Source organism: Vicia villosa, linkage group LG5, assembly GCF_029867415.1.
Source record: "Vicia villosa cultivar HV-30 ecotype Madison, WI linkage group LG5, Vvil1.0, whole genome shotgun sequence".
Classification (NCBI taxonomy): Eukaryota; Viridiplantae; Streptophyta; class Magnoliopsida; order Fabales; family Fabaceae; genus Vicia; species Vicia villosa.
Genome location: NC_081184.1, coordinates 930,731 through 955,594, shown reverse-complemented (window position 1 = coordinate 955,594; position 24,864 = coordinate 930,731). Strand labels below are relative to the sequence as shown.

The 24,864-nt window shown below is 35.8% G+C and overlaps 4 protein-coding genes across 4 annotated transcripts; 2 read left to right on the top strand and 2 right to left on the bottom strand.

The window, feature by feature from the left end:
• Positions 1 to 3,140: 3,140 nt before the first annotated feature.
• On the bottom strand, positions 3,141 to 4,193 carry LOC131606085 (B-box zinc finger protein 32-like). Its single transcript, XM_058878366.1, has one exon. The coding sequence runs from the start codon at positions 4,085 to 4,087 to the stop codon at positions 3,416 to 3,418; it is 672 nt and encodes a 223-aa protein (XP_058734349.1). The 5' UTR covers positions 4,088 to 4,193; the 3' UTR covers positions 3,141 to 3,415.
• Positions 4,194 to 8,758: 4,565 nt separating this feature from the next.
• Positions 8,759 to 12,363, top strand: LOC131601083 (KH domain-containing protein HEN4). The gene is made up of 7 exons (XM_058872810.1): positions 8,759 to 9,427; positions 9,935 to 10,321; positions 10,826 to 11,074; positions 11,270 to 11,638; positions 11,792 to 11,829; positions 11,954 to 12,044; positions 12,123 to 12,363. The coding sequence occupies exons 1-7, from the start codon at positions 8,951 to 8,953 to the stop codon at positions 12,264 to 12,266; spliced, it is 1,755 nt and encodes a 584-aa protein (XP_058728793.1). The 5' UTR covers positions 8,759 to 8,950; the 3' UTR covers positions 12,267 to 12,363.
• A 282-nt stretch (positions 12,364 to 12,645) lies between these two features.
• On the top strand, positions 12,646 to 14,623 carry LOC131601084 (aspartate--tRNA ligase, chloroplastic/mitochondrial-like). The gene is made up of 3 exons (XM_058872811.1): positions 12,646 to 13,868; positions 13,962 to 14,019; positions 14,314 to 14,623. Exons 1-3 carry the CDS (start codon positions 13,860 to 13,862, stop codon positions 14,478 to 14,480), a joined length of 234 nt encoding a protein of 77 aa, XP_058728794.1. The 5' UTR covers positions 12,646 to 13,859; the 3' UTR covers positions 14,481 to 14,623.
• Positions 14,624 to 16,887: 2,264 nt separating this feature from the next.
• LOC131601632 (secreted RxLR effector protein 161-like) lies at positions 16,888 to 17,517 on the bottom strand. The gene has a single exon (XM_058873502.1). The coding sequence runs from the start codon at positions 17,515 to 17,517 to the stop codon at positions 16,888 to 16,890; it is 630 nt and encodes a 209-aa protein (XP_058729485.1).
• Positions 17,518 to 24,864: the final 7,347 nt, after the last annotated feature.

The following is a 24,864-nucleotide window of genomic DNA, read 5'->3' as shown; positions in this document are numbered from 1 at the left end:
AAGACACTGCAGGGAATCTCGTCCCCACCACAGACATGACGGGACAAGACACTGCAGGGAATCTCGTCCCCACCACAGACATGACGGGACAAGACACTGCAGGGAATCTCGTCCCCACCACAGACTTGACGGGACAACACACTGCAGGGAATCTCGTCCCCACCACAGACTTGACGGGACAAGACACTGCAGGGAATCTCGTAATAACCTATGCATTTTGGCTATAAATATGTTCCCAAACTTGTTCATTTTCTTCATCACCTCTCATACTTTCATCAGAGCAACTTATCATCAGAGCAACTTTGTGTTTCATCATCAACAAACATGTCTCTCCTAACTATGGGTCAAGAGCATCGAGGAACCATTGCAAACATTGCCGCTTATGTAAGTTTGAGTTAACGCTTAATTTTTTTTACTTAAATTTAATAATTTCAAATACTTATTGGAGGTGTTTTTTTTATAGGATGTCACGAGATTTAGGACCCGTGCTGGTAGGATAAATGCTCCTGACCCTTTGATTGTGGACTACGTTAAACGTGCGGGATTTGGTGAGGTAATGAACTTAACACATACCTCAGTTGATATGAAGTTTATATTAGCGTTGTGTGAGCGTTGGAGGCCTGAGACTCATACTTTTCACCTTCCAATGGGTGAATGTACCGTCACTCTAGAGGACGTGTACATGTTATTGGGTCTCAAAACAAACGGAAAGGCAGTGTATGGAAATGTCCAACAACCAAACGCCCTATGCGTCGAATTGTTGGGTGTGGATTTAATAGAGGGTGAGGGGCAACAAAGGGGTAGGGGCCAAGGTATAAAGCTTGCTGGCCTTCAGCTAGCTTATGATGGGCTTCAATTGGATCAGTTTTCTGACGAAGAAACTATACTGCAGAAAACTAGGATGTATATTATGTTGTTGTTTGGTAAGTTTCTATTTCCCGAAGGCACGGGAAATAGTGTTAATTTTATGTACTTGTCTTTACTTGGGGACATTGATGCAATAAAGACATATAGTTGGGGTTCGGCTGTGTTGGCATACCTCTATAGTTCCTTGTGCAAATGTGCAAAAAAGGAAAGTTGTACATTTAGTGGATGTGCATTCTTGCTACAATCATGGGCATGGTGGAGAATGCCGGTATTGGCCCCTGCAAATCCAAACAGTTACGCCTTCCCTTACGCTTCAAGGTAACTTTTGGATCTTATTTTAATTAGTGCTTTTTATTCTATTATTATTTGTAACTACATTGATTTATATCTTTTAATGTGTTTAGGTTCAATGCAATCGGAATGGATTGGTCCAATACGCCTGTATCCAAAATCATTTTCTACCGCCAAATATTAGATCGACTAGGACCCCAAGATGTAATACCTCTAAAAATGTCCATTTTCTAAATATATTTTTAAAAATAACTATCTTCTATATTTTGAAATTAATATTATTTGCTTTGCAGTTTATTTGGCGACCTTACTTGGAATTGGACCACGTACCCGACCTTGACGAGGCGGCTATTTGGACAGCAAAATCACCCATCATACGGTTCACCACTGTGGAGATGCACCCGAGTGACCGTGTCAAGCTCCAATTCGGCATGCATCAAGGTATCCCTGACCCACCTGAGCCTGACTGTTTGGGACGTTGGCATCTTGCGAAGGTTAGCGAACAGTGGTACGTAAAAAATTACAAGTCATTTGCCATAGATCAGCGTAAAATATGGGCTCGTCGATCAAAAACGGTTCTAGAATTTCCTGTGGCGCCGGGAGAAATGAAGCCAACTGTTGACTATGAAAACTGGTACAGATCGGTCACAAATCCTGAAATGATTGTGTCTGCCCCTTTCTATTTAGCTGACCCGCGAGCACAACCTCCATATTTCGGAGGACAACAACAACCACCACCAAATTACCACCAACAACAACAACCACCGCCACCAAATTACCAACAACAACAACAACCACCACCAAATTACCAACAACAACATTACCCACAACAACACCACCAACAACAACAACAAAGTTACCAGCAACAACCAATGCAACCACAAACACCTTTTTACCAACAACATTCCCAACAACTCCACCAGTTTTTTCCATCCCAAACTCAACCACAAAATCAAGAATTCCATGCAGGGAGCTCTTCTAGATCACATTTCCAAGAATTCCATGCGGGGGGCTCTTCAAGATCACCACCAATGACCCCCGACATGGGCATAGAAGAAGAATACCCGCAATTCACCACATTCGACCAACACACATCACAGTACCCCAACCAACAATTTGACCTCAACACACCGCCACAACCATTGTATTTTAACCAAACCGGATCCACCACCAACTTCCAAAACTTCCAGGCCGCACCCACTAGGAGAAATTTTAACCCGCCTAGACACAGCTTCGACAGCGCCGCGGGCACCCGCCTATCCTATGGAGGGAATTCTATAGGTCAGGATGTTAAAGACCCAGGTTTCATTCAGGGACCGTCGCCTATGGCACAAGACGAACCAAATAGAGGGGGGCGTCGTCGCGGGAATAGGGGGGCATTACCAACTCGTGACCCGTCTACACGACCCATTCGGCAACCTCAATGTGGATCGTACCATGGTCCACGTGGCGCGCAATAAGATTTTTATTTGTATCGTGAATGTATTTTGTAATGTTTTTAATTATAATGTATTTGTATCGTTAATGTATTTTGAAATGTCTTTAATTTTAATGTATTTGTATCGTCAATGTATCGTTATTGTATTTTAATATATAATTATTTTAACGAATGTCCAACTTTCAAAATAATGAATCCACCACCAACTTCCAAAAATAATTTTAACAAGATAGATAAAAAAAACAATATAAAAAAATTATTGAAAAATTGTTGTTAAAAAAAAAAACTAAAAAAAAAACTAAAAAATAATATTAAAAAATTGTAGTTATTAAAAAAAATACTGAAAAAAATTAAGAGAAATTAATGTTAAAGAAAAAAAATTACAAAAAAAGAAAGAAAAAAAAATTAAGGGGGGGTGTTGTCGCCGGGGGGGTGGCGACAACACCTAAAAAATACACATAGGCGCCAGTGGGCCTGGCGAGTACACCTAAAGCCCATTGTTGTCGCCACCCCCCTGGCGACAACGTGTATTTTTCTGCTGAAAAGTGACATTTGTGTAATTTTTTTGAAAACCTAGTTATTTTTGGAATTTTTTTTAAAAATATGGTTATTCAAAAAAAAAATTCCTATTTATACTATCCTATTGTAAAGGACAAAAATGTATTTAAACTCTAACTTTATTATATTTTAAATAATATGACAATATTAAACTATTTAGGACCTTATAAAAAAATGATAAACTAACTAGCATAAATTTTTTTCTTTAATAACTAACTATGGTACATAAAAATGAATTGGTGGCTAGCTAGTGTTAAAGTCTCAGCACTCATCAGATCCTTCTTCCCTTTCAACTTGAAGCTGCATACAGACACGTGTCAGTTTAACATTCGCGGCCAAAATAAGCTTAGCTGGCACCCCTGATATTTTCTCCAACCTAATCAGATTCTGAAACGTGGCTAAACAACCGTCCCTACACAATCTTAGCCCCAACCAAAACGACGCCGCAGCACCAACTTTCAACGGCACTAACTTCCACCTTCTCAAACCCTCCACCGTTACCTTAAATCCTAACCCTAACTCTCTGCTCCATTTCTCAAAAAGCTCCTCCGCCACCGATCCGATCGGAGAGGCATCATCGATAACAGAACTCAGAGTCTTACAAGTCTTCATCCTTCGAGCTTTGGTCTTCTTTGGTGCCGTAACGCAAGACTCTGAAGAAGAACATTGAGAATCGGTGTCATCGGAATGATTTTCCGGTGAGCAAGAGCGGCAAGTTGATGGAAAGCGACGGAGTTCGGTGCCGGTGATGTGAATTCCGGTGAAACTTTCGCATTTGGAGCAGAGGATATGACGGCGATGGCGAGCGACGAGGAAGTTAACACCGTGAACGGCGTGGTCGCAGTTCCGGCAGAGAAAAGCTGAATCGGAAGGACAATAGAAAGAAGCGTGTTGATTGCAAAGTTCACAAGCTTTGTTGCACTTCATCTTCATGCAATTTAAATAAAACAAAAAATGTATTAATCTTTTAGAAGAGAAATGTATTTTATTTTCTTGAATTAACTCATATGAGCTTATATATATATATATAACTATGGAAGTCAATTGAACATAGTATTTTCTATGTTTTAAATTTGTGGCTGTGATGTGTGGTGCTTGTACGGTAACTGCGCTGCATAATTAAACACCATAAATTATTTAAATTATTGGACTACCACACAACAACTTTTACTTTTAGTGATATACTATTTGTTTATTTATATATGTTGCGTCTCCCACACACTTCTTAAAAAATTAAAACAATAATATGAAAATTGTGTATTTATAATAGGATTATATTAATTTTTATTGGAAGAAATAGCATAAAATTTCATTTAACCAAAAACTCGGTCAATTAGAAACTGATCTCTAAGATCTAGACCAAACAAACTAATCAATATAGACAATATCTCAATCTACCATTTACCATTTGAACTTATACTCTTAAGCATTTCACGAAATTTCATTTATGTTTTTTTCTTTCAAAGATACACATCAAGAATCACTTTTTTTTTTAGATTTAAATTTTTTCGGAGTTATATTTAAGGAAGTAGTTTAAACAAGTAAACATTAGAAAAAACTTCAAAATAATTTAATTAAATAATAGATGTATTTACGGAAAAAATCAACGTTGAGTAAAAAAATGTGTTTCCGAAGATACACATCCGAAAACAGAGAATATTTTTGAAAACACACATGGTGCGTAAGAACCGCTAAGGAGTGAAATAAGAGATTCTCTTAATATAATAGTAATGCTAACTTGTGACCTTGGAGCTCATATTTAACAATCCACAATTAGAAATTTTGTATTGAAATAAACACCAAAATCATTAATTATGAATTTCTATTAAATTTATACACAATTTCTAAATGTTTTTTACTATATTTAACTCTTAACTTTTGGTAAAAAAAAACTCTTAACTTGTGCCCCAATGACACAAGTTAGCATCATCCTTAATATAATTATGTACTACATTCACATGACTTTGAAGTTTTCTATTCATTATGCATCTAACTATAATGTTGTGAATAATCCTCTCTTTAAAATAAGGATCAATATCTTTTTGAGAAAAGATCTTCGCATTTCTACTATTCCAAATCTCATAGATACTTTCAACTATGGCTATTTTCAGCAGTTGAATTCTCCAGCCCTTTTTCTTTGTTTCTCTAACCATTCAATCTTTCTCTCTAGTCTAGTTTCCATGTTTTTTTCGAATGTCTAGCCACCTTAGGATTTCCTCCCACACATGATTTACACCATCACATGTAAAGAAGAGACGATACATGGACTCTTCATTATCATAAAAGCAGTAAATATTCTGACTAATAAAATCATACCTCAGTAATCGATCTTTGGTGGGAAATTTCCCATTTAAAGCCATCAAAAAACTAAATTTTGCTCTAGGCCTTGCCTGGTTGCTAAACAAAATTTTCCTCCAGCGAATATTAGTGATGTGGAGTTTTTCGCATTTGGAGTGAAAATTAAATAGAAGTGAAAATATGGGATCCCCGTGTCTTAAACCCTTTTGCCTACAAAAGATCGATGTATTGGCCATTAATGGTGTATCTATATGAAACACTGGTTACATAACACGTAATCCAATTGATGAATTGCCTAGGAAGTTCAGCTCTTAAAGAATGATTTCCAGGGCAGACCATTCAACAGAGTCACAAGCTTTTTAGATATCAATTTGGATGACACATTTAGGGAAAATATGCTTCCTATTGTAATCTTTAATCAACTTATGGGCCATAATGACATTATCATGTATAAATTTGCCAGGCAGGAAAGCAGATTGGCTATCATCTACTACGGTATTAATCACCTTATTCAATCTAAGTGAGAATTTTTTAGATTACCTTGTAGACAGTGGTGCGACATGATATTGGCCTCATGTCTTTTATGGTCTTTGCATTTGTGAACTTTGGGATCAAGGTCACAATGGCACAACTTACGGCTGCATACATATAATTCCCCTAAAAAAAAGTCAAGCACAACAACAATAAGATATTTCTTCGTAATACTTCAAGTTTATTTGAAAATACTGGTAAGAGCATTCCAAATTTCCTTTTCAGAGATTTGTTGAACTAATATTTTTCTTTGATAATCTTTCAATTGGGCACCCTTTCTTAAGACTTTAACATTAGAGAATCGAGGCTGCATCTCTGAAAGTTCCAGATAAAAGCTTGCATTTCAGAGAATCGGGCGCTCTGATGATGACCATCTATATGTTAATGGAGGCAACATGGTCGTAAGGTTCGCTACGTCCATCGAACTTCGCCAAGGAAGGAGTATTGGAATCTTTGGGAACATGTGTTTCCCATATCTCGTCTGAAAGTTATTAGTGGTCTAGCACTTTCACTTCCTCTATTGGGGTAGCCTTCTACTGGCGGTGTTGAATGTTGAGGATATTGTCCTATAGAGTTTAGTTTTGACAATGCATCCGTCCATGGCGGGGCCCACCTCTATTATGGCATTATGATCACTGCCACTTCCAATATCCTTTTGTGCGGGAAATTGTTCCCTCCTGAAACCATAATTGGTGACAGTTAGGGCTAGTAGTGGAGACTTTGGTGAACGTCAAAATGGTGGTGATAATGGAAGGTGTGGCCCAAGTCAGTTTTACGAAGGGTCCATGGCGGACACATTTGTACTTGTTAAAAAAATACATATGTGTGGCACCCTTAGGTCGGTAGGGATGGCCAGAGGCTTTAGTGTTTTTGGTGTTAGGTCATGCTCACGCGGGTGAGAAGTCTTATTTTGGAGGTATTTTAAATATGGTGAGAGCAAGCTCGCGAGGGTGACAAACTTTGTATTTGAGATATTTTTTGTAGATATTTCAATTTTAAGGATGAGATATTTATAGAGGTTTATGAGCTTAGATTTGGGAAATCCTAAAAAGGAGTAACCGCTCAACCTTGACTAGGAAACTTATTGGTTGCCTACTTCTTAGGGAATCCTGATCATGACTTCATCCACACGTGGTTATGAACTATGTGCACATCACCATCCATATTTCTCCTCAGGGAGAGCCACATATTGAGTGGGAATTCATACCTAGGAGACATGTTCTGGAGTACACGCCTGATGAGGGTTGGTCTCGTATCGCCCTATTGTGGGTGTTTACGAATATAATACTACATTATAATTTTTTAAATTATATTTCTTAGATTACGAGAATATAATTTCATTATTGTTATGAATAAGCTTATGAATTAGAAATATCTTGTATTAAGAATTAAAATTGTCAATTGAATTATTATTATTATTATTATTATTATTCTATGAATGATGTAATATTAGTATGTAATATTGTTTATCGAGTGATCATCTTTAAATTAATATATGATTTTTTGTTACAACGAAAGTTTTTTTTGAAAAGTAAAGCATTCACTAGATTAAGAGAACACAATCATTACAAATTTCAGACACTTGAAAAAGAGTATATCGCATCCAAAGTGTAGAATCAAATTTAAAACGAAAAACTACATAGGCATTAAAGACTTTACACATAGAATGATCACAAGTTAACAGAACATAAACAAATCAGAGGCAGAAACAACAACTAATCATCCAAGCATCCATTCGCTTCCGAACATGATCAATGAAAAAATAGAAAAGAGAAGCCACTGTCTTTTCCCAAAACAAAGTTACAAATGATTTCTTTGATGTGTATTTGTGCATTACGACTATCATTGGTCACAATATTGTCCACTTTTATCAACTGTTCAGAAATTGATTGATGGGTAGAAGAAAAGTAGACTCTGTTGCTCCAAGACACAAAACATTTTTAAGGTTTTTTGTCAAACACCTTGAGTGCAAGCATAGACCTCAAAAGACAAAGACACGACATAACATAAACAGAAAAATCATAAACATAAGCCAATAAATTTGACAAAGCCAAGGTGTAAAGCATCCATGGTGGTGGTTTTGGAGGACGACGAATGCTTGCCGACATTGGAGCTGAAATAGCGACACAAGATAGAGGTACCTTGACTGTTGTTAACCTTGAGATGTGAAACCAACCACTGCGAAATTCCCATTTCTTAGTGGCTCTGGCTCTGGTGGTGGCTGCAACAAACGGGAAGAAAAACTTCATAGTAATTTGAAGAGGAGGAAGAAAGTAACTAACGGGTGAGTTAGTTTGTAAAATAGCATGTGGATGTGGTTGAAAGGAATGAGTAAGACTCTCAAAAGAGGAGGAGGTTACCACTATAAAGATGGGAGAAGAGAGCCGCCGTAAAAGTGAGAGGTGGCCACCAAACTCTAAAGGGCTGAGGGTGCAGTTTCTAGAGAAAAGAGAGAGCATCTCTAGGAATGGATCGAACAAATAGAAATCATTTGTTACAACGGAAGTTAAGCACTAAATGCTTGATTTATATATTATTACTCTCCACCACCTAAGCCTAATGGTGGACCCTTAAAACCGATTATATTCATGTTAATCAAATTGATTAGTTTTATTCATAGTTCACTACATATATTAGTGATTAGTTTAAAACTAAATATTTTTTCACTAAGTCATTAAGAATAAATAATTTATAAAATCAAGTTACTAAACTAGATATTAAGTTCCATGACATACTAATACTTAATTTAGATACTAAAGAAAACTCAAGTTAACCTCGTCCTTGACCGACCAGTTACGAGGAGAGTGTCTTATTTTTGCTGATATTACAACATTATTGCGCCACATATTTGTTTCTCTGATATATAACTAACTGAGTAACTAACAGTGAGAACTGAGAAGTGAGTTCGAACGCACTTGCGAGTTGGAACTGAAGATCACTTTGGTTTCTTTGATTTCCTAAAACGTGATGTCAAACAGCACCAAGCGACGCCATGTTCCTCCAACACAATCCGACACCGTTTTCCGCATCACATGTCCCGCCTCCAAATCCGATGACATACTCACACTTTCCACCGACGGAGTCAAGATTCTAATTGAACACTACACCGGAGACGCCACCTCCGACGATGACCGCATGGTTGTTATCATCTCCCCCGCCGCCGAACAACTTCCTGAAGAATCCGCTGCGCAACTTGCTTTGATTAGGGTTTTTGAGAGAATTGTGGAGAAGGATGAGGAGAATAAGAGTTTGAATTCGAATTCGAGTTCGAACTCGAATTCGACGGTGGGGTGTAGATTGGTAGCACCTAGTTATCAGGTTAGATGTGTGCTTGGTAGAGGTGGTAAGATGATTGAAAAGATTAGGCAAGAAAGTGGAGCTCAGATTAGGGTTTTGCCTAAAGACCAATCTCCGATTCCTCCACCTGGAGATGAGTTCATTCAGGTCTTTTTTCTTATTTTAATTCTATTATTTTTAAGTTAATGTATTAACTAATGCATAATTGTAGATATAGAAATATATTGAATCAGCATTACTAATTACCAATTTGAGACATATAGTATATATAGTATCTCTAGCGTTATTATTTTGAATTAGCATTACTAATTCCATTCTTTTTTCATGATTTTTAGTAAACTATAGTGTTTGTATCATGTTAGTGTCTGACAATGACACATGTCAAGGACCAAACATGCCGTTGATCTAAAGTGTTAGTGCGCGACAGAGAAAGACTAAGAAAAATGATAAGCAAAATTATTAAAAGAAAGTTAGAGGCCAATAGATTGGCTATCAATGTGTTTTATGACAAGAATATTATGGTGCAGTTGGTCTATTTATCCAACTTTGTGTAGTGGGATAAGGCTTCGTTGTTGTAAATTGAAGTGCTTGTTTAGTTCACTTTATTTCTTGTGAGTTATGGGAAACTAATGTTGGGGTATATGGTGGATGCAGATAACTGGAAATTATAATGCAGTGAAGAAAGCCCTTCTTGCAGTTACGAGTTGTCTTCAGGATAATGTAGGCAATTCTGGTTCATTAAAATCGCCTGGTGGTGCTCAGGTTGAACCTTATTCTCAACGGGGTCCCCGTCCTCTTGATCATTATTCCAGAGGTTATTCATCATTTCCAGGCTCTGAGAGTGTTGGGCCTTCTCATAGACTGTTTGTGGAAGAGGAGGTTGTCTTTAAGATGTTGTGTCAGCATGACAAAGTTGGTAGTCTTATTGGAAAAGGCGGTTCTATGGTGCGGGCTCTACAGAACGAAACCGGTGCGTCTATACAAATAGTTGATGCAGGACCCGATACAGATGAACGTGTGGTCGTCATATCTGCACTAGAGGTATGATAGGTTATTAAATAGTTATCTATTAGTTTGCACTGCAAACCTTACTTGTCCATAAGATACCATTTTGCATGGAGAGACCGGTAAATTAGCCGAAAGTTTCTTCTTTAACTCTGTTTTGGTAGCCTTAAATAGTTCCGGCTCTTTGATATTGTGCAGTCCCTCGCTTTGAATGGTGTCGATACTATTGATAACTGGCTCTCCAGTGTTAAAACTATTCTAGAAATATTTGTTAAAAAATCTAAAATATGATTGTTCTTTTGTTATACTCAAACAGATGGATTTTGTGGCTGGGGTCCATCTTCAGATTGTTTACTGAGTTGCTGTTGAGTTATTCTAACTATGGTAACTTTCTTGTGTTGATAGCTTCATTACGAGTGTTGACATGTTTTGGGAGATTTGTAGTAGTCTAGTAGACTAGAAGAAAATTATGAATCCGACATATAATTTCTCTGATATTTGTTAAGGAAATTGAACTAAATATGATATATGTTTATGCAGAATTCTGAACAAAAGCATTCTCCGACTCAAGATGCTGTATTTCGCGTTCATGGTCGACTTACAGAGATTGGATTTGAGCAGAGTAATGCAGTTGTTGCTAGGCTCCTTGTGCGTTCACCACAAGTAGGGTGCCTCTTGGGCAAGGGAGGTCATGTTATTTCAGAAATGCGAAGAGCTACAGGTGCCAGTATACGCATCTTTTCGAAGGAACAGATTAAGTTCATTTCCCACAACGAAGAAGTTGTACAGGTAATTTGGGCTATTAAGTACATGCATTTTTTATGCTATGTAAATAAAAACTTGATGGCATGCTGTTAGGAAATATAATAAAAGATGATTAGAGTTGTTAGATAACTTGGTTATTTTTTTTGCAAAGACAGCTAGTTAGTTATTAAATTGTTAGATAATTCTTAAGAGTTTGTTATTTTGGTTCAAACCCAACAGGTTATCGGGACCTTACAATCTGTGCAAGATGCTTTGTTTCACATAACCAGCCGAATTCGAGAAACTATTTTCCCAATGAAGAACACTCCTCCAAATTTTAGTGCGCCGCCACATGTGCCACCATTCCCAGAGACGCCCCCTCCTTTACATAGGCCAAGAAATCACATGATGCCTTCTGGGCACCCTCCTCCGCCTCCTCATGTTGGACTTCCTCATGGGATTGACCATCCAGCTGGCCCCGCCATGCCTGTTGATCATCATCAGCATGCATATTCACATGGTATGGGCCGCGGTCCGCCAAATATGGACCGAGTTCCCTATCCTCATGGCTATGAAGGACCTAATTCTCCAAGATCATGGAATCCTCAGGTCAGCTTTACATTCATAGATAGTATATATAGTCTGAGCATTTTTCTTGGAGGGTGGGGTGTTTCAACTTTGCGCTGGCCCTTTTTCCTTGTGCATAGTGCATACTCGGTGAATTCAAGAACTATGCTATAACCCCTAGGTTTTGTATTTCAGGCACCTAGCAGAGGAAATCCAGGGGCAACAGCTGGAATGTGAGTTTAGGGCTTTTACCCTATTAAATTGACCATATATTTTATACAAGTTCTTGTTAGGTGCTTCAACATAGATCAAACTGTTTTACCTGATACATTATAGCGATTTGTATATTATTTCCAGGAATGGCTCAACCGTTGAGATCACCATCCCTCATATATATTTAATCCATGTGTACGGGGAGAACAGCAGCAACCTAAATCAAATTCGACAGGTTTGTTTATATCTGATTTTCGATTCATTTCTTATTGTCTCTTTAGTGTTTTGACTTTTGTAGTATCTTAATCCTCAGATCTCTGGTGCAAATGTGGTTGTTCATGATCCAAAACCTGGTGCTACAGAAGGGCAGGTGATTGTATCAGGAACCCAAGATCAAATTCACTCTGCTCAGTGCCTAACTCAAGGCTTTATTTTATGTGGACAGACTGCAACTTAAGTCTGCAGTTTTAGAGTCTAAACAAAAGGTTTTGAGATTGTTGTAACTTGTATCATTATATTTATATTATATTAAGGAAGTCATGCCATTGTGTGAATTGAATTTTTAGTTAACAGCTGATTTTGATCATTCCCTTTACAAAATTTGGATGATAATTCCTCCAAATTTTATGTGTTTGTATCGAAGAACTAGGTCATTTCCTTCAACAAAAAAAACTCTATAAAGTTGGCTCAAACCTTTACCATCTTCCTCTTCTGTATTTACACAAAACCAAATTTCTCAAAATACAATATATTGTACTCAATATAACATAGATCTAGATCTTCTTCAACCACTGCACCACTGCAGAGTGTATAAAACTGCAAACCAGAGTGCATAGGAGATTTTTGCAGTACTTATTCTTGAAGCTTGTTATGGCCATCCCAACCACCCCAAAGGCAAATTGCTAATTGACAAATTGTGAGTTTGAGTCTGTACACACCAATTTGTGTATTTGTATTGTTTTTTCACAGGAAAACTAAGATAAAATTACCACTATACCAACATATGATGTATGAATTTCAATGAAAACTTTTAAGATATATTCCAATGTCATTATATGTTTGACTACTCAATCAAAATCTGCTAAGGAACAAGCTGTATAATATTATAAAATCAAATACATAATGCTCTTTTAAACATTTTTGTCGAAATACCGCTAACTAGACTGCCTATAATTTATCATCAAGGGGAAATCACTCTATACTGTGGAGCGTTAAAGTTCTCGGGTGCCATCGTGGACTCGGAATAGTTCCCGGCATAACAAAAGGCCTACAAGGGATGGAAGAGCTCAGAGTTCATGCACACCCTTAAAGCCTTTGGCATAAGCGGCTTCGGCAACGCTAAATGCAAAGGTTCTTGCAGAAGCCAAGTCAAAATTCTCTGAAGTACTACACTTACAAAAGCTAAGTATACGAGTTAATACTGCCCGACTGTTCAGAACTTGCTTAGGCAACCCGTCTTGTCATAAGGGGGATGCAAAGTCGAGAATCTGAAAGCGTTTGAAACGAGCTAGCAAAGCAAATAACAAACGCTTGGGGCTTATACCATGATAGTCGGTTATACTTTGACATATTGGCTGTAGACGTTTACGACTCGGAAAGCTTACCAAGCATGCACAAAACCCTGTACTCGAATGAGTTAATTCTCGGGCTGATCAAAAGAACTCATAGTCTCAAAGCACAAGAGGCAGTCTAAACAATCACAATTATTTCTAACATTTGGCATGCAAGCTTAAAACTTAAACCGATCTACTTTCATAGTGCTAAAAAAAAAGTGCAGCAGTGTTAAATAAATAAATAAAATTAAGTTAACAAAGATCCATAAAACTTTAAATTAAAAGCCTAACAAAGTTTGGATTACATAAGGGCAAAATTAAAAAGGAGGAACATATTTAATATCAAAAATTACAAAATTACAAACTCCGAGGTTAACAATTTCACGACCGATATCCGCATAAATAACTATTATATTTTTGGTCAGATTGGTGGAGGAAGTTTGAGAATTTATAAACGCGACTTACAACAAAAGGTTTTGAAGATTGTAGGCATCTCAATGGAGCAGGTTAGTAAATATGATTCCAATCATAGCCTTCTTTATCTTCGAATGCATGTGTAGCTCTGGCTGATCAGAATTATGCTTTATAATTTTTTTCAGGCTGAAGCAAAGTTTGGCTATCTTCTTAAAGCGCTTGACATGGGGGCTCCCCCACATGGTATGTATATTTGTAAATCTTCTAAAATGGTTTATAGCAATAGATACTTTTATAAATAAGACATCAAACATTTTAAGATAAACCAAACTTATTTTAAGACCAGAATTGCAGAAACAGAAAATAGTTTCACAATTTTATAATTTCATCGGAGGGAAAAAACTTGGGGAGTAGAATAATGCGACACTACTCGTCAAATGTTGTCTCATTCGAACACTACTATGAAAACATGTTGTGCACCAATGTTTCAATATGTTTAGGAGCTGATGATTGTTATTATATATGAAACAAATGCAGGAGGCATAGCTTTTGGTTTGGACAGACTGGTTATGTTGCTGGAAGGGGCTAGTTCAATCAGGGATGTCATTGCTTTCCCCAAAACAACTACTGCACAGTGTGCCCTGACCAGGTCTCCATCCGAAGTAGATCCGCAACAGCTGAAAGATCTTTCGATTACTACGTAGATAGATATTCAGCTCTTCAATATAATCTACAATATAAGAAAGTTTTATGATTTGGAAAGTACTTATTTGCCCCTTTGCTTTCTACTTCAGCCACGTGGATGTCTTGGTTGTAATTCTATATTCTGCTCACTTCACGTTTCCTTTTCTTCAACCTTTTATTTTCTTTCATTTCACCAAACCCAACACTTTTTCATTTTCCATATATTTTAATATTACTATCTTCTTTCTTGGAAACACAAATATAGTCTTTTTGAGACTCAACCTCACAACTATTTTCATTTCATTATTACATCATAAAACTCTCTTTGTTATTTATTCTTCTTCTTTGAAACAAACCCTAAAAAAACAATGAATAACCATCACCACCTCTGTCACATACTTCATCTTTCTTCTACAAATATTTGTTTATTATCTATGTTTTTAATAACTAACTCAGTTTTTTGTTTCATTTTTTCAGTTGCTATTCATCACTCTTCACCAAAGTTTCTCTTCTCATGCATCTTTCGGATTTGAAATCGAAACCATCAGATCTGAAATCTATAGAGATGGATTCAAAGGTGAAGCTACTTTTCATAAATGTTTTGGTTTTGAATATGACATACTTTTGACTACAGATTCTGCTTTCCAAAAAAATTGTGTTCCGTTCAAATTATCTATACATTTTAGATTAAATTTTCTGTGTACAAAAACATAATGGTGATGAAGAAAAGCTTGCAGTTCTGGAGTTAAGAAATGAGTATGAATAAAAAGAGACAAAATTGTCAAATATAAAGAATGTGTGAAGACTTTCTCTAAGGAGAGTTTAAAACTAAAGTTGTTTGTCTAAACATATTTAATATCATTTCCCATTTTCAATAATGTTTTGACAGTAACTAAATCAATATATGTTTATTTTCTTTAGTCTTTAATTTTCCATCTTTAAGATTCTTTGTTTTTGGATATATTTGGATGAATCTGATGTGTATATTTCTTTTATTTCTGAAACTGAAAATTAAAGAGTATAAAAAGATTTACATTAGAGATGAGTAAGTTGATGGATTTGATTTTAATATGCTTTTTTTTTTTCAGATCAAAAAATTAAAGAGGAATAAAACACATTGGAAATAATGAAGATCAAGAGACAGATAAATTTCATCAATTGTTTTCATGAAGACATGTTATTCTACTTTTTCTAATACAAAATAACACATGCACCTGCTGTATTATACATGGTGTAAGTACAAGTGTAAAAAAATTAGTGTAAGAATAACACTTCTCATTTGATTTTGGATTTTTGACACAAGCTAATTTTAATGGTTACTCTACAATCTTCAAATAAATCATTTATAGAATATGATAAGGGCTGCATAAAAAATACATGGATTAGTTCTTGGTTTTTGTCTATTTTTCTTCTATGAAGTAAATGATGGAATATGAACCGTATAACCAATTTCATAGATATAATTGTACTATACATTATAATAAAATATTGCAATAAACATGTACCTGTCATGGTTGAATCCATTTGAACGAATACAAAAACGATAAACTGAGGATACTACTGCCCTCTATCTGATGGTACGACGGCTTGATATCTGACCTAATGGGATAGTCAGAATATATAACCACCAGATGAGGGAAGGGACATCTCAGCAGGCTAACCAAAAGAATGGCCCAACCCATCACGGGTCATTCAACAACTAAGCCCAATATATTATTCATTTTATCTAAAATAATAATAATTGATATTATAATTATATTTTATTTAATAATTAATTAAAGTAAATCCATAAAATTTAACATTCTCCCACTTGGATGACTTTAATTAATTACTAAAATATAATAATTATCATAAACAAATATATCAATTATTTATCATCAAAACAGTGTGAGAAAACACCATTCAACAATACATAAATTGTATCCTATAGGGAAAACAAATCATGCATGTCAAATACTCACATCCAACATAACAATAATGAATATGGATTAACATAATATAATTAAGTTTGTAATCCAATAATGGTCTAAGCATCTGAAATGCTATAAGAGATATGATTATTAAATTGACGTCATCTTATACATATCTCATTACAATAATTTAAATATAACAATCAGACTCCCACTAATCCAAAATATCAAATGACTTAACTACACCCATGTTGGTTGCATGCCTTTGAAAAACTCCAACAGTTAAGCCTTTGGTCAGTGGATCTGCCAGCATGTCCTCTGTGGCAAGATGCTCAATTCGAGTCTGAAATTCAAGAATTTTCTCTCTGACAAATAGATACTTAATATCAAAATGCTTTGAGCGAGAAGAACTCTTAGTGTTCTGAGAGAAATGTACAGCAGCAGAATTGTCACAATATATCACAAGTGGCCTAGATATGCTTTCAACAACTTTGAAGCGAGAGATTAAGTTCTTCAGCTACATAGCTTGACAAGTAGCTTCATAGCAAGCTACATATTCTGCCTCCATGGTTGAGGTAGCTGTAAGAGTCTGTTTAACACTCTTCCACGAAATAGCTCCTCCTGCCATCATAAAAATCAAGCCGGAAGTAGACTTTCGGTCGTTAGGGCAACCCGCAAAATCAGAATCAGAATAACCAACGACCTGAAGTTGGTCAGACTTCTTATAGGTCAAAATGTAATCTTTGGTTCCCTGCAAATATCGCATGACCTTTTTAACGGCTTTCCAATGACCCAAACCTGGGTTACTCAAGTATCTCCCTAAAACATTAACTGCATATGCAATATCGGAACGAGTACAAACTTGAGCATACATCAAACTGCCAACAGCGGAAGCATATGGGACCCTTTCCATTTCAGAAGTTTCTTTAGCATTTTGAGGACATTCAGATTTAGAGAGCTTATCACCCTTTTGGACAGGCACACTGCACGGAGAGCAAGATTGCATATTGAATCGCTTAAGGATCCTTTCAATATATCCTTTTTGAGACAAACCAAGAATACCACGTGACCTATCGCGAAAAATTTGGATGCCTAAAACAACATAAGCATCACCTAGGTCCTTCATATCAAAGTGGTTACTTAACATCGTTCTTGTCTCATTCAAAAGACTAACACTACTGCTAGCAAGAAGGATATTGTCATACCCCAAAATTTGCCCATACTATTTCTCTTATACAAATTCAAATCAATACATGAAGCTCCTAGACATATTCTCCTATACAAAGGCTCTGAACTAGGGTTTGATTCATTCAGAGGATAATCAGCGAATCAATGGTTCCAAGACATCTCGTATAGCTCAATATATCCCACATTACCTCCATGACAAATATCAAGGCCTATCTCAAAGTTCAGGTCACTCAATTGTTCAGAAAGTCAACAGTCGACTAAGTTAACCTAAAAGTCAATTGTGGTCAAAGTAAAGTCAAAACTCCTTTTTGTCAAGATCCTCATAGTGAAGTATCATTCACCATTTGATCAAGAATTGATCATGGTTCATCAAGGAAAGATCAAAAATCAACAAATCAAAAAGTTTCTAAAATAGGGTTTTGTATAGGAAAAGTCGACTGAACTTTGACTAGCCATAACTCTCACATGGAACATCAAAAATTTTCCATCCAAAGCTCATTTTGAAGTAAATTTGATTCTCTACAAAATTGTGTCTCACATGCCAAGTCTAAAAATGCTTCGTTTGAGAGATATGGACCAAAACATTATAGGTCCTTTTCAAAATCAACAAAAAGACACTTTTTTCAAAAGGACATAAAAGGAGCATGGAAAATGATTTTGATATGAGACCAAAGACACTGGTTAGAGGACTCTTTAAGGTTTCCAAAAAGTCTATAAAGCTTGAAAAAATATTGAGATATGAAGAAATGGCATGGTGTACAAGTTCACCTATTTTTTTAAGGTGTACAAGGAAGAAAAAGCCTAAAACTCAAAATATTTCTAAATGGGCTTGCATTCTTTTTGTTCTACCCACATTATAAGCCCATCCACGTGATAAAAACAAAGACCTTTTATTTTTTATAATTTTTATCAATTATTTATGATTTTAATTCATTTAAATCATGATTTAATTATATAAAATATGGAAAATAATGGATGATTTAATTTTCCTTCAATTTCAATCATCATTAATCACCAAAATATTCCAATATTCATTCAAAATTCGTGCAAGAATAAATTGGTAGGAAAAAGATTGGATCTGGCTTAATATAGAAACATATTTCAAATCAAATTTCCAAAAATTGAAATCAAAGATGCAAGAAGATTTTGTTCAAATTTATTGACCTAATAGCTTCCTCTATAAGTACCCAAGCAATGCAGATCACAAGGGTTCAAGGATTTCTGCCTCAAGAGCATCAAAACCGAGTTCAAGAAATTCCAAAAATCTCAAAATCGTTTTTGGAGTTTGAGGACAATTCAAGGGTTCTTGTTGATTGCAAAACGTTCCCTGGTGTTCATTGAAGGAATTTCAATCCTCATACGCAAGGAACACGTCCAGAAACCTCCCTAATCGCCCAAGGTTTGCTTTACTTTAAACTCAATCGATTAGCATTTTTCATGCATCATCAATGGTTTTAATTCATATATTTGTGTTTATTATTGTGTGATGATCGATTCTGGAAGTTTATACGCGTTATTATGCTGTTATGAACGATATACCATTGTTAGGGTTTTTACTTCAAATCAGGGCTTTCGTATTAAAGGTAAATTAGACAAAATCAATGCCATAATCATACTCAGGGATTCTGGACGATCCCTTTGGTGTGGTCGCGCTAGATTTTTGTGTTGTTTCGGGCTCTGCTAATTGTTCACATGTGTAAAAGATACGGTCCTATTACAGCGCGCATGAAGAAACGGTGTAAAAGACCTGTTGCAGGTTCTGGGTGAAGACGACGATGATGTGTCGTCATATGAGTGGCTGATTCAAATCCCTCGCGCGCGCGTTTTTGGTTTCAAAGCTAGAAGGATCCGGTGCGATCAGTTCTTCTCACGTGTCATGCACCTTCAGTTTCCATCCTTCAGATCTCGCCCTCTCTCAATACAACGCTCCAGGCCATGGAGACACATCATACTCCCTACGCGCGCGTCCACACCGAAGCAAAAGCTAAGAAAATTTCAATTTTTTTATTTTTAATTGTATAGTCTTTATTTTTTTATATATTGATGTATATATATTTCTTATTTGTTTTAGTTTTTTTTTTCTTTTCTTTTTCTAATAAAATTAGTCTTTTTTTACTAAAATTCTTTTTACATAATAATAATTATATTATTAATAATATTTATTTTATTATATTTATAATATTGATATCATTTATATCATTAATATTATTTGTTTTATTTGTTTTATTTACTTATTTATTTTAACTATTTAAATTAGTTTATTTATTTTAATACTTATTTATTTTTGTTTATTTGTTTTAATTGGATTATTATTCTAAATATCATATTTAATTATTTGATAAATTCATATTTTATTCATAAAAATTCATATTTAATTCATAAAAATTCATATTTAATTCATAAAAATATTTTTGCACTCGATTTTATCCCGATTTAATTAATTAGGTCGCGAGACTAATAATTAATTAAATCGTTTGTATGTTCTTATTTAATTCGTACCCTAATCAGGGTTTACGAAGATCATGCCCTACACTGAATGTTTTATTTATGCCTTTTCAGGGTTACCTTTCAAACACTCTCCGACTACGCGCCCGATCAAGACTCAAAGCTAAGTACCCTATTTATTTTTAAGAAAGTCTATTTTGTTTCCTTTTGATTTTAGGTTTTGCCCTTAACCTTTCTTGAGCTGTACATACATTCACCCTCTTCTTTTCTGCCTTTGCCTTCCTTTTTCAGGGTTTACCCCCGAGGCTTCCGCCAATCGCCAACCATATCAGATCAAAAGCAAAGCTAAGTGCTTTTTATTTATTTATTTAAATTCTTTATCCTTTTGTTTTTTTAGGGTTAACTGTGTTTGCCTTCGAACCGATAACGCATTCACTCCTCTGTTTTTTCTTTCTTGTCCAATTTTCAGGGTTTGTTAAATTGCCAAAGCTACGAACATTGGTAACCCTAAACCCTGTCTTCAATTATTACTTGTGTTAAACCTTTTGCTTTTAATTATATCCCGCTGGTTTCAATTCCCCTTTCCTCCGCTGGTTGCAATTTCCCTTCCCCATTATTACTGTTAATATTTATTGTGTGGTTAGTAACCCTAGGGAGTGCAAGTCTTAATTAATTAGAATCACCTAATTACAAGATAATTTTCTGAATTTAATCACGTGATTGTTGCACCCACGCACACTTTTGGGGTAACCTCTTTGCTGCCTGTTGCCTTGTTGTCTGTTGCCTTGTTGCCTGTTGCCTTATGTTTTTTGCAGAATAGCCATGTCCCTCGAATACGAGGATACCTCAGCCATGCTGCCTCGATAAATAAAGGTCATACGACCCTAATGATGCTGCCTTCGATACACTAATATGACCTCGACCCTCGGAAGTTGCCTACGAAAAAGGCTGAGGTATCCTCTGGTTGCCTACGAAAAAGGCTGTTCTGATCCTTCCCTTTAGACTACATGCCTTCTTTATGGCATGGGTCAGTATTAAGGCGAAGGATAACTCGATGACCCGTTTACATCCAAACGAAAGGCTTCCTGCCCTCTCATGGCATGGATAGACCCTTTCATCCTGAAAGGCTAAAAGAAACCTATCATCTAAGTTTAAGGTAATTGCCCTTAATTGTTTTGCCTTGCTCTAAACCTTTGTTATATTCTTTCTCATAATTCTTCAAAAGGGCTACGCTCATTTACGAGCTAAAGTCCCTATCTTTTTCATCTACTTTTCTAAAAAACAAAGAGCAAAGCAATTAAGAGCCCATGGAAAACCATGGATGTAAAGGGTGCCTTACACCTTCCCTTTGCATAATTACCCCCCGAACCCTATTTTATTTAAAAGGTTTTTCCTGTTTCTTTTAGCCTTTCTAACTTGTTTGGATAAAATAAAAGTCGGTGGCGACTCTTGCTATCCGCGACATTTCGATTATAAAAAAGTCAGTTCACCGTATTACAGATATCGTCGACATATAAGACTAAGATTATAAAATCTCTCCCACTGATCTTTAAATAAATGCACTGATCTGAAGCATTTTCATTGAAACCAAAAGAAGTGACAACTTGATCAAACTTTAAATACCATTGTCTAGATGCTTGTTTTAATCCATAGATGGATTTCTTCAGTTTACATACTAACTTCTCTTTTCCTGCTTCAATAAAACCTTCAGGCTGAATCATGTAAACATCTTCAACAAGTTCTCCATTCAAAAAGGCTGTCTTCACATCCATCTGGTGAAGTTCCAAATTAAAATGTGCAACCAAAGCCATAACAACTCGAAAGGAGTCTTTGGTAGAGACAGGTGAGAAAGTCTCTTTGTAATCAATCCCTTCTCTTTGACTATAACCCTTTGCCACCAGTCTGGCTTTGTATCTATCAATCTTACCATCTGGATTACATTTAGTTTTAAAAACCCATTTGCATCCAATAGCCTTGGAACCAGCTGGCAACTCTGTGAGATCCCAAACACCATTATGAGACATAGAATTTAATTCATCATGCATAGCATTCAGCCAATCAGAAGCACGAGAACAAGAAATTGCTTCATTAAAAGTGGTAGGATCATCGTCATCGTGAATATCAAACTCATGCTCTTGGAGATACACAACAAAGTCATTTGATATTGAAGGCTTGCGAGCTCTTTGAGATCGTCTTAATTGAACTACTTCAGCATTGTTATTTGGTTCAGCAACAACTACAGGCTCTAGAATATCAGCTTGTTCATGTTCATCTGCATGTGGTGTCACAACTTGATCATTATTTTGAATAGCCGGAATCACAACCTCATTAGGAAAGGTAAAAATTGGTATAGGAAGAAAAGTACGATCTTCTTCAAGGGTAACTGGTCGTGGCGTAGAGACTCCACTATCCTCAAAGAAAATCGCTCTATCAGATTCAATGACTCGCGTAGAATGAGAAGGATAATAAAATCTGCAACCTCTAGACCCAATAGTGTATCCGATAAAGAAACCACTAATAGTTTTCATATCAAGTTTCTTATGTTGAGGGTTATAATGTTTGACTTCAGCCTTACAACCCCAAACATGAAAATGTCTCAAACTTGGCTTTCTACCTGTTAATAGTTCATAAGGAGTCTTCAATACTGATTTACTAGGCACCTGATTAAGAATGTAGACAGCAGTCTTCAAAGCATCACCCCAAAGAAAATCAGGCAATGAAGAATGGCTCATCATGCATCTCACCATGTCCATAAGTGTTCGATTACGCCTCTCTGCAACTCCGTTCTGCTGAGGAGTTCCTGGCATAGTGTATTGAGCCTCAATCCCACATTCATCTAGGAATCTAACGAACGGTCCAGGATTTCTTCCAGTCTCATCATATCTACCATAATATTCTCCTCCTCTATCAGATCTCACACATTTAACCTTCTTTCCTGATTTCAATTCAATGGCAGTCTTAAAAGATTTGAAGGTATCCGAAGAACTAGACTTGTCTTGGAGAAGTTCTATCCATCCAAATCTGGAGAAGTCATCTATGAAAGTGATAAAGTACTTATATCCACCCATAGCATTGGGTGTAATAGGTCCACACATGTCTGTGTGAATCAATTGCATCACATCTTCACAAAATGCACAAGGAGGAGGAGAAAATGCAAATGCACAAGGAGGACAAGGAGCACAAGGAGGACAAGGAGGAGGAAATGGTTGGTGGTGACACACCAACCTAAGCATTTTTTTGTCTAATGATCATAGTTTGAATTTTTGTATAGGTTCAAATATGTTGGAATTTATACCAACCTGTATATTTTGCAAACTATTCAAATAATCATGTTTTTGTATGCACAATGAGTTGACATTATTAGTGGAAGTCCCTGCTACCCATTATGAAGCTTTTTTTTGCATAATGATCATAGTTTTATTTTTTGTATATGTTCATATATGTTGGAATTATTACCTGTATATTTTGCAAAATATTCAAATAATTCTATTTTTGTATACACAACGAGTTAACTTTATTACTGCTATCTATAATTTATTAATTTACACTATAATATACCACACTCAAATAAACAGAGGAATAACTTTGATAATAGCTTTGAATTCTTCTACTTGATCAATTTCGAAATATAATAATGAATGTAGTAAAATACAGTTGATGTGTTCACATTTTCAGTTGTGATACCATTGCAGACACCTCAGAAATGGTTATTTTCAGAACTGCTAATGAATGTAGTAAAATGCAGTTGATGTGTTCACATTTTCAGTTATGATACCATTACAGAGACCTCATAAATGGTTATTTTCATAACTGCTTTTAAAAGTCACTGCAGATCTTCTGCGGAACTTCGTAGTTTTTGTTCTGTTTATATTATACATTCTCATCAACACTCCACCAACAATTTTCGATGGCGAACTTGAGGTAATCATTAACAAACAGGACATCCAATCTGAAGTTAAGTATTGGGAAAACTCATTGATAATTGTATGTGCTAGAGGGGGATTTAATAACGAATGCTGTAAAAGGTTTCATGATGAATGTTTGGAATTTTGTAACCTTGTCAGATCTTTACTATAACAGGTCCTAGAAAAACGAATTTGGATTGGGAACAAATTTACGGAAACAACGACTTTCGTGTCTTACACGAGTGAAGCGTCAAAGCATTACGCATAAGATATCTCATAGTTCGACGGAAACGGCGCATGGAAACTATCGCCGCCGGTGGTATATTATCTCTTTATATTTAGTTTTATCGTATATTTAGGTGTTATTTTATGGTTTGATAGTTTCTTTATTTTTTTGATTTGTTCGTTTGTTTTGTATATTGCAGTGGGTGTGGGTGTGGTTCTGAATCAGATGGGTATGGGTCTGAATCAGAATCAAATGGGTATGAGTCAGAATCAGATGGGTATGGGTCTGAATCAGAATCAGACGGTATGGGTCTGAATCAAAATCAGATGGGTATGGGTCTGAATCAGATGGGTATGGATCTGAATCTGAATCAGATGGGTATGGGTCTGGATCAGAATCAGATGGGTCTGGGTCAGAATCATATGGGTTTGGGTCTGGATCAGGTTGGTCTGGGTTTGGATCAGGATCAGAATCAGGTGGGTCTAGATAAAAAACAAATTAGTTTAATAATCTAATAAGTCTAGTAATAAAAATATTAATATGTAGCATAAATAATAATAATAATAATAATAATAATAATAATAATAATAATAATAATAATAATAATAATAATAACTACTTACAAAGTTATATTGATAATAGTAATGATAAAAATTTAAAATTATAAATAATTTTAGTAAATAATGATAAAAGACTAATAGTAAATAATCATAAAACTATGTTTTGGGCT

Excerpts from the sequence above, each read along its gene's own strand:
- LOC131606085 (XM_058878366.1), bottom strand. The coding sequence starts at position 4,087 with ATGAAGATGAAGTGCAACAAAGCTTGTGAACTTTGCAATCAACACGCT.
- LOC131601083 (XM_058872810.1), top strand. The coding sequence starts at position 8,951 with ATGTCAAACAGCACCAAGCGACGCCATGTTCCTCCAACACAATCCGAC. Across the intron at positions 10,322-10,825 it reads TCGTCATATCTGCACTAGAG|AATTCTGAACAAAAGCATTC; the intron begins GTATGATAGGTT and ends ATGTTTATGCAG. Across the intron at positions 11,830-11,953 it reads CCAGGGGCAACAGCTGGAAT|GAATGGCTCAACCGTTGAGA; the intron begins GTGAGTTTAGGG and ends TATTATTTCCAG.
- LOC131601084 (XM_058872811.1), top strand. Across the intron at positions 14,020-14,313 it reads CATGGGGGCTCCCCCACATG|GAGGCATAGCTTTTGGTTTG; the intron begins GTATGTATATTT and ends AAACAAATGCAG.
- LOC131601632 (XM_058873502.1), bottom strand. The coding sequence starts at position 17,517 with ATGTTAAGTAACCACTTTGATATGAAGGACCTAGGTGATGCTTATGTT.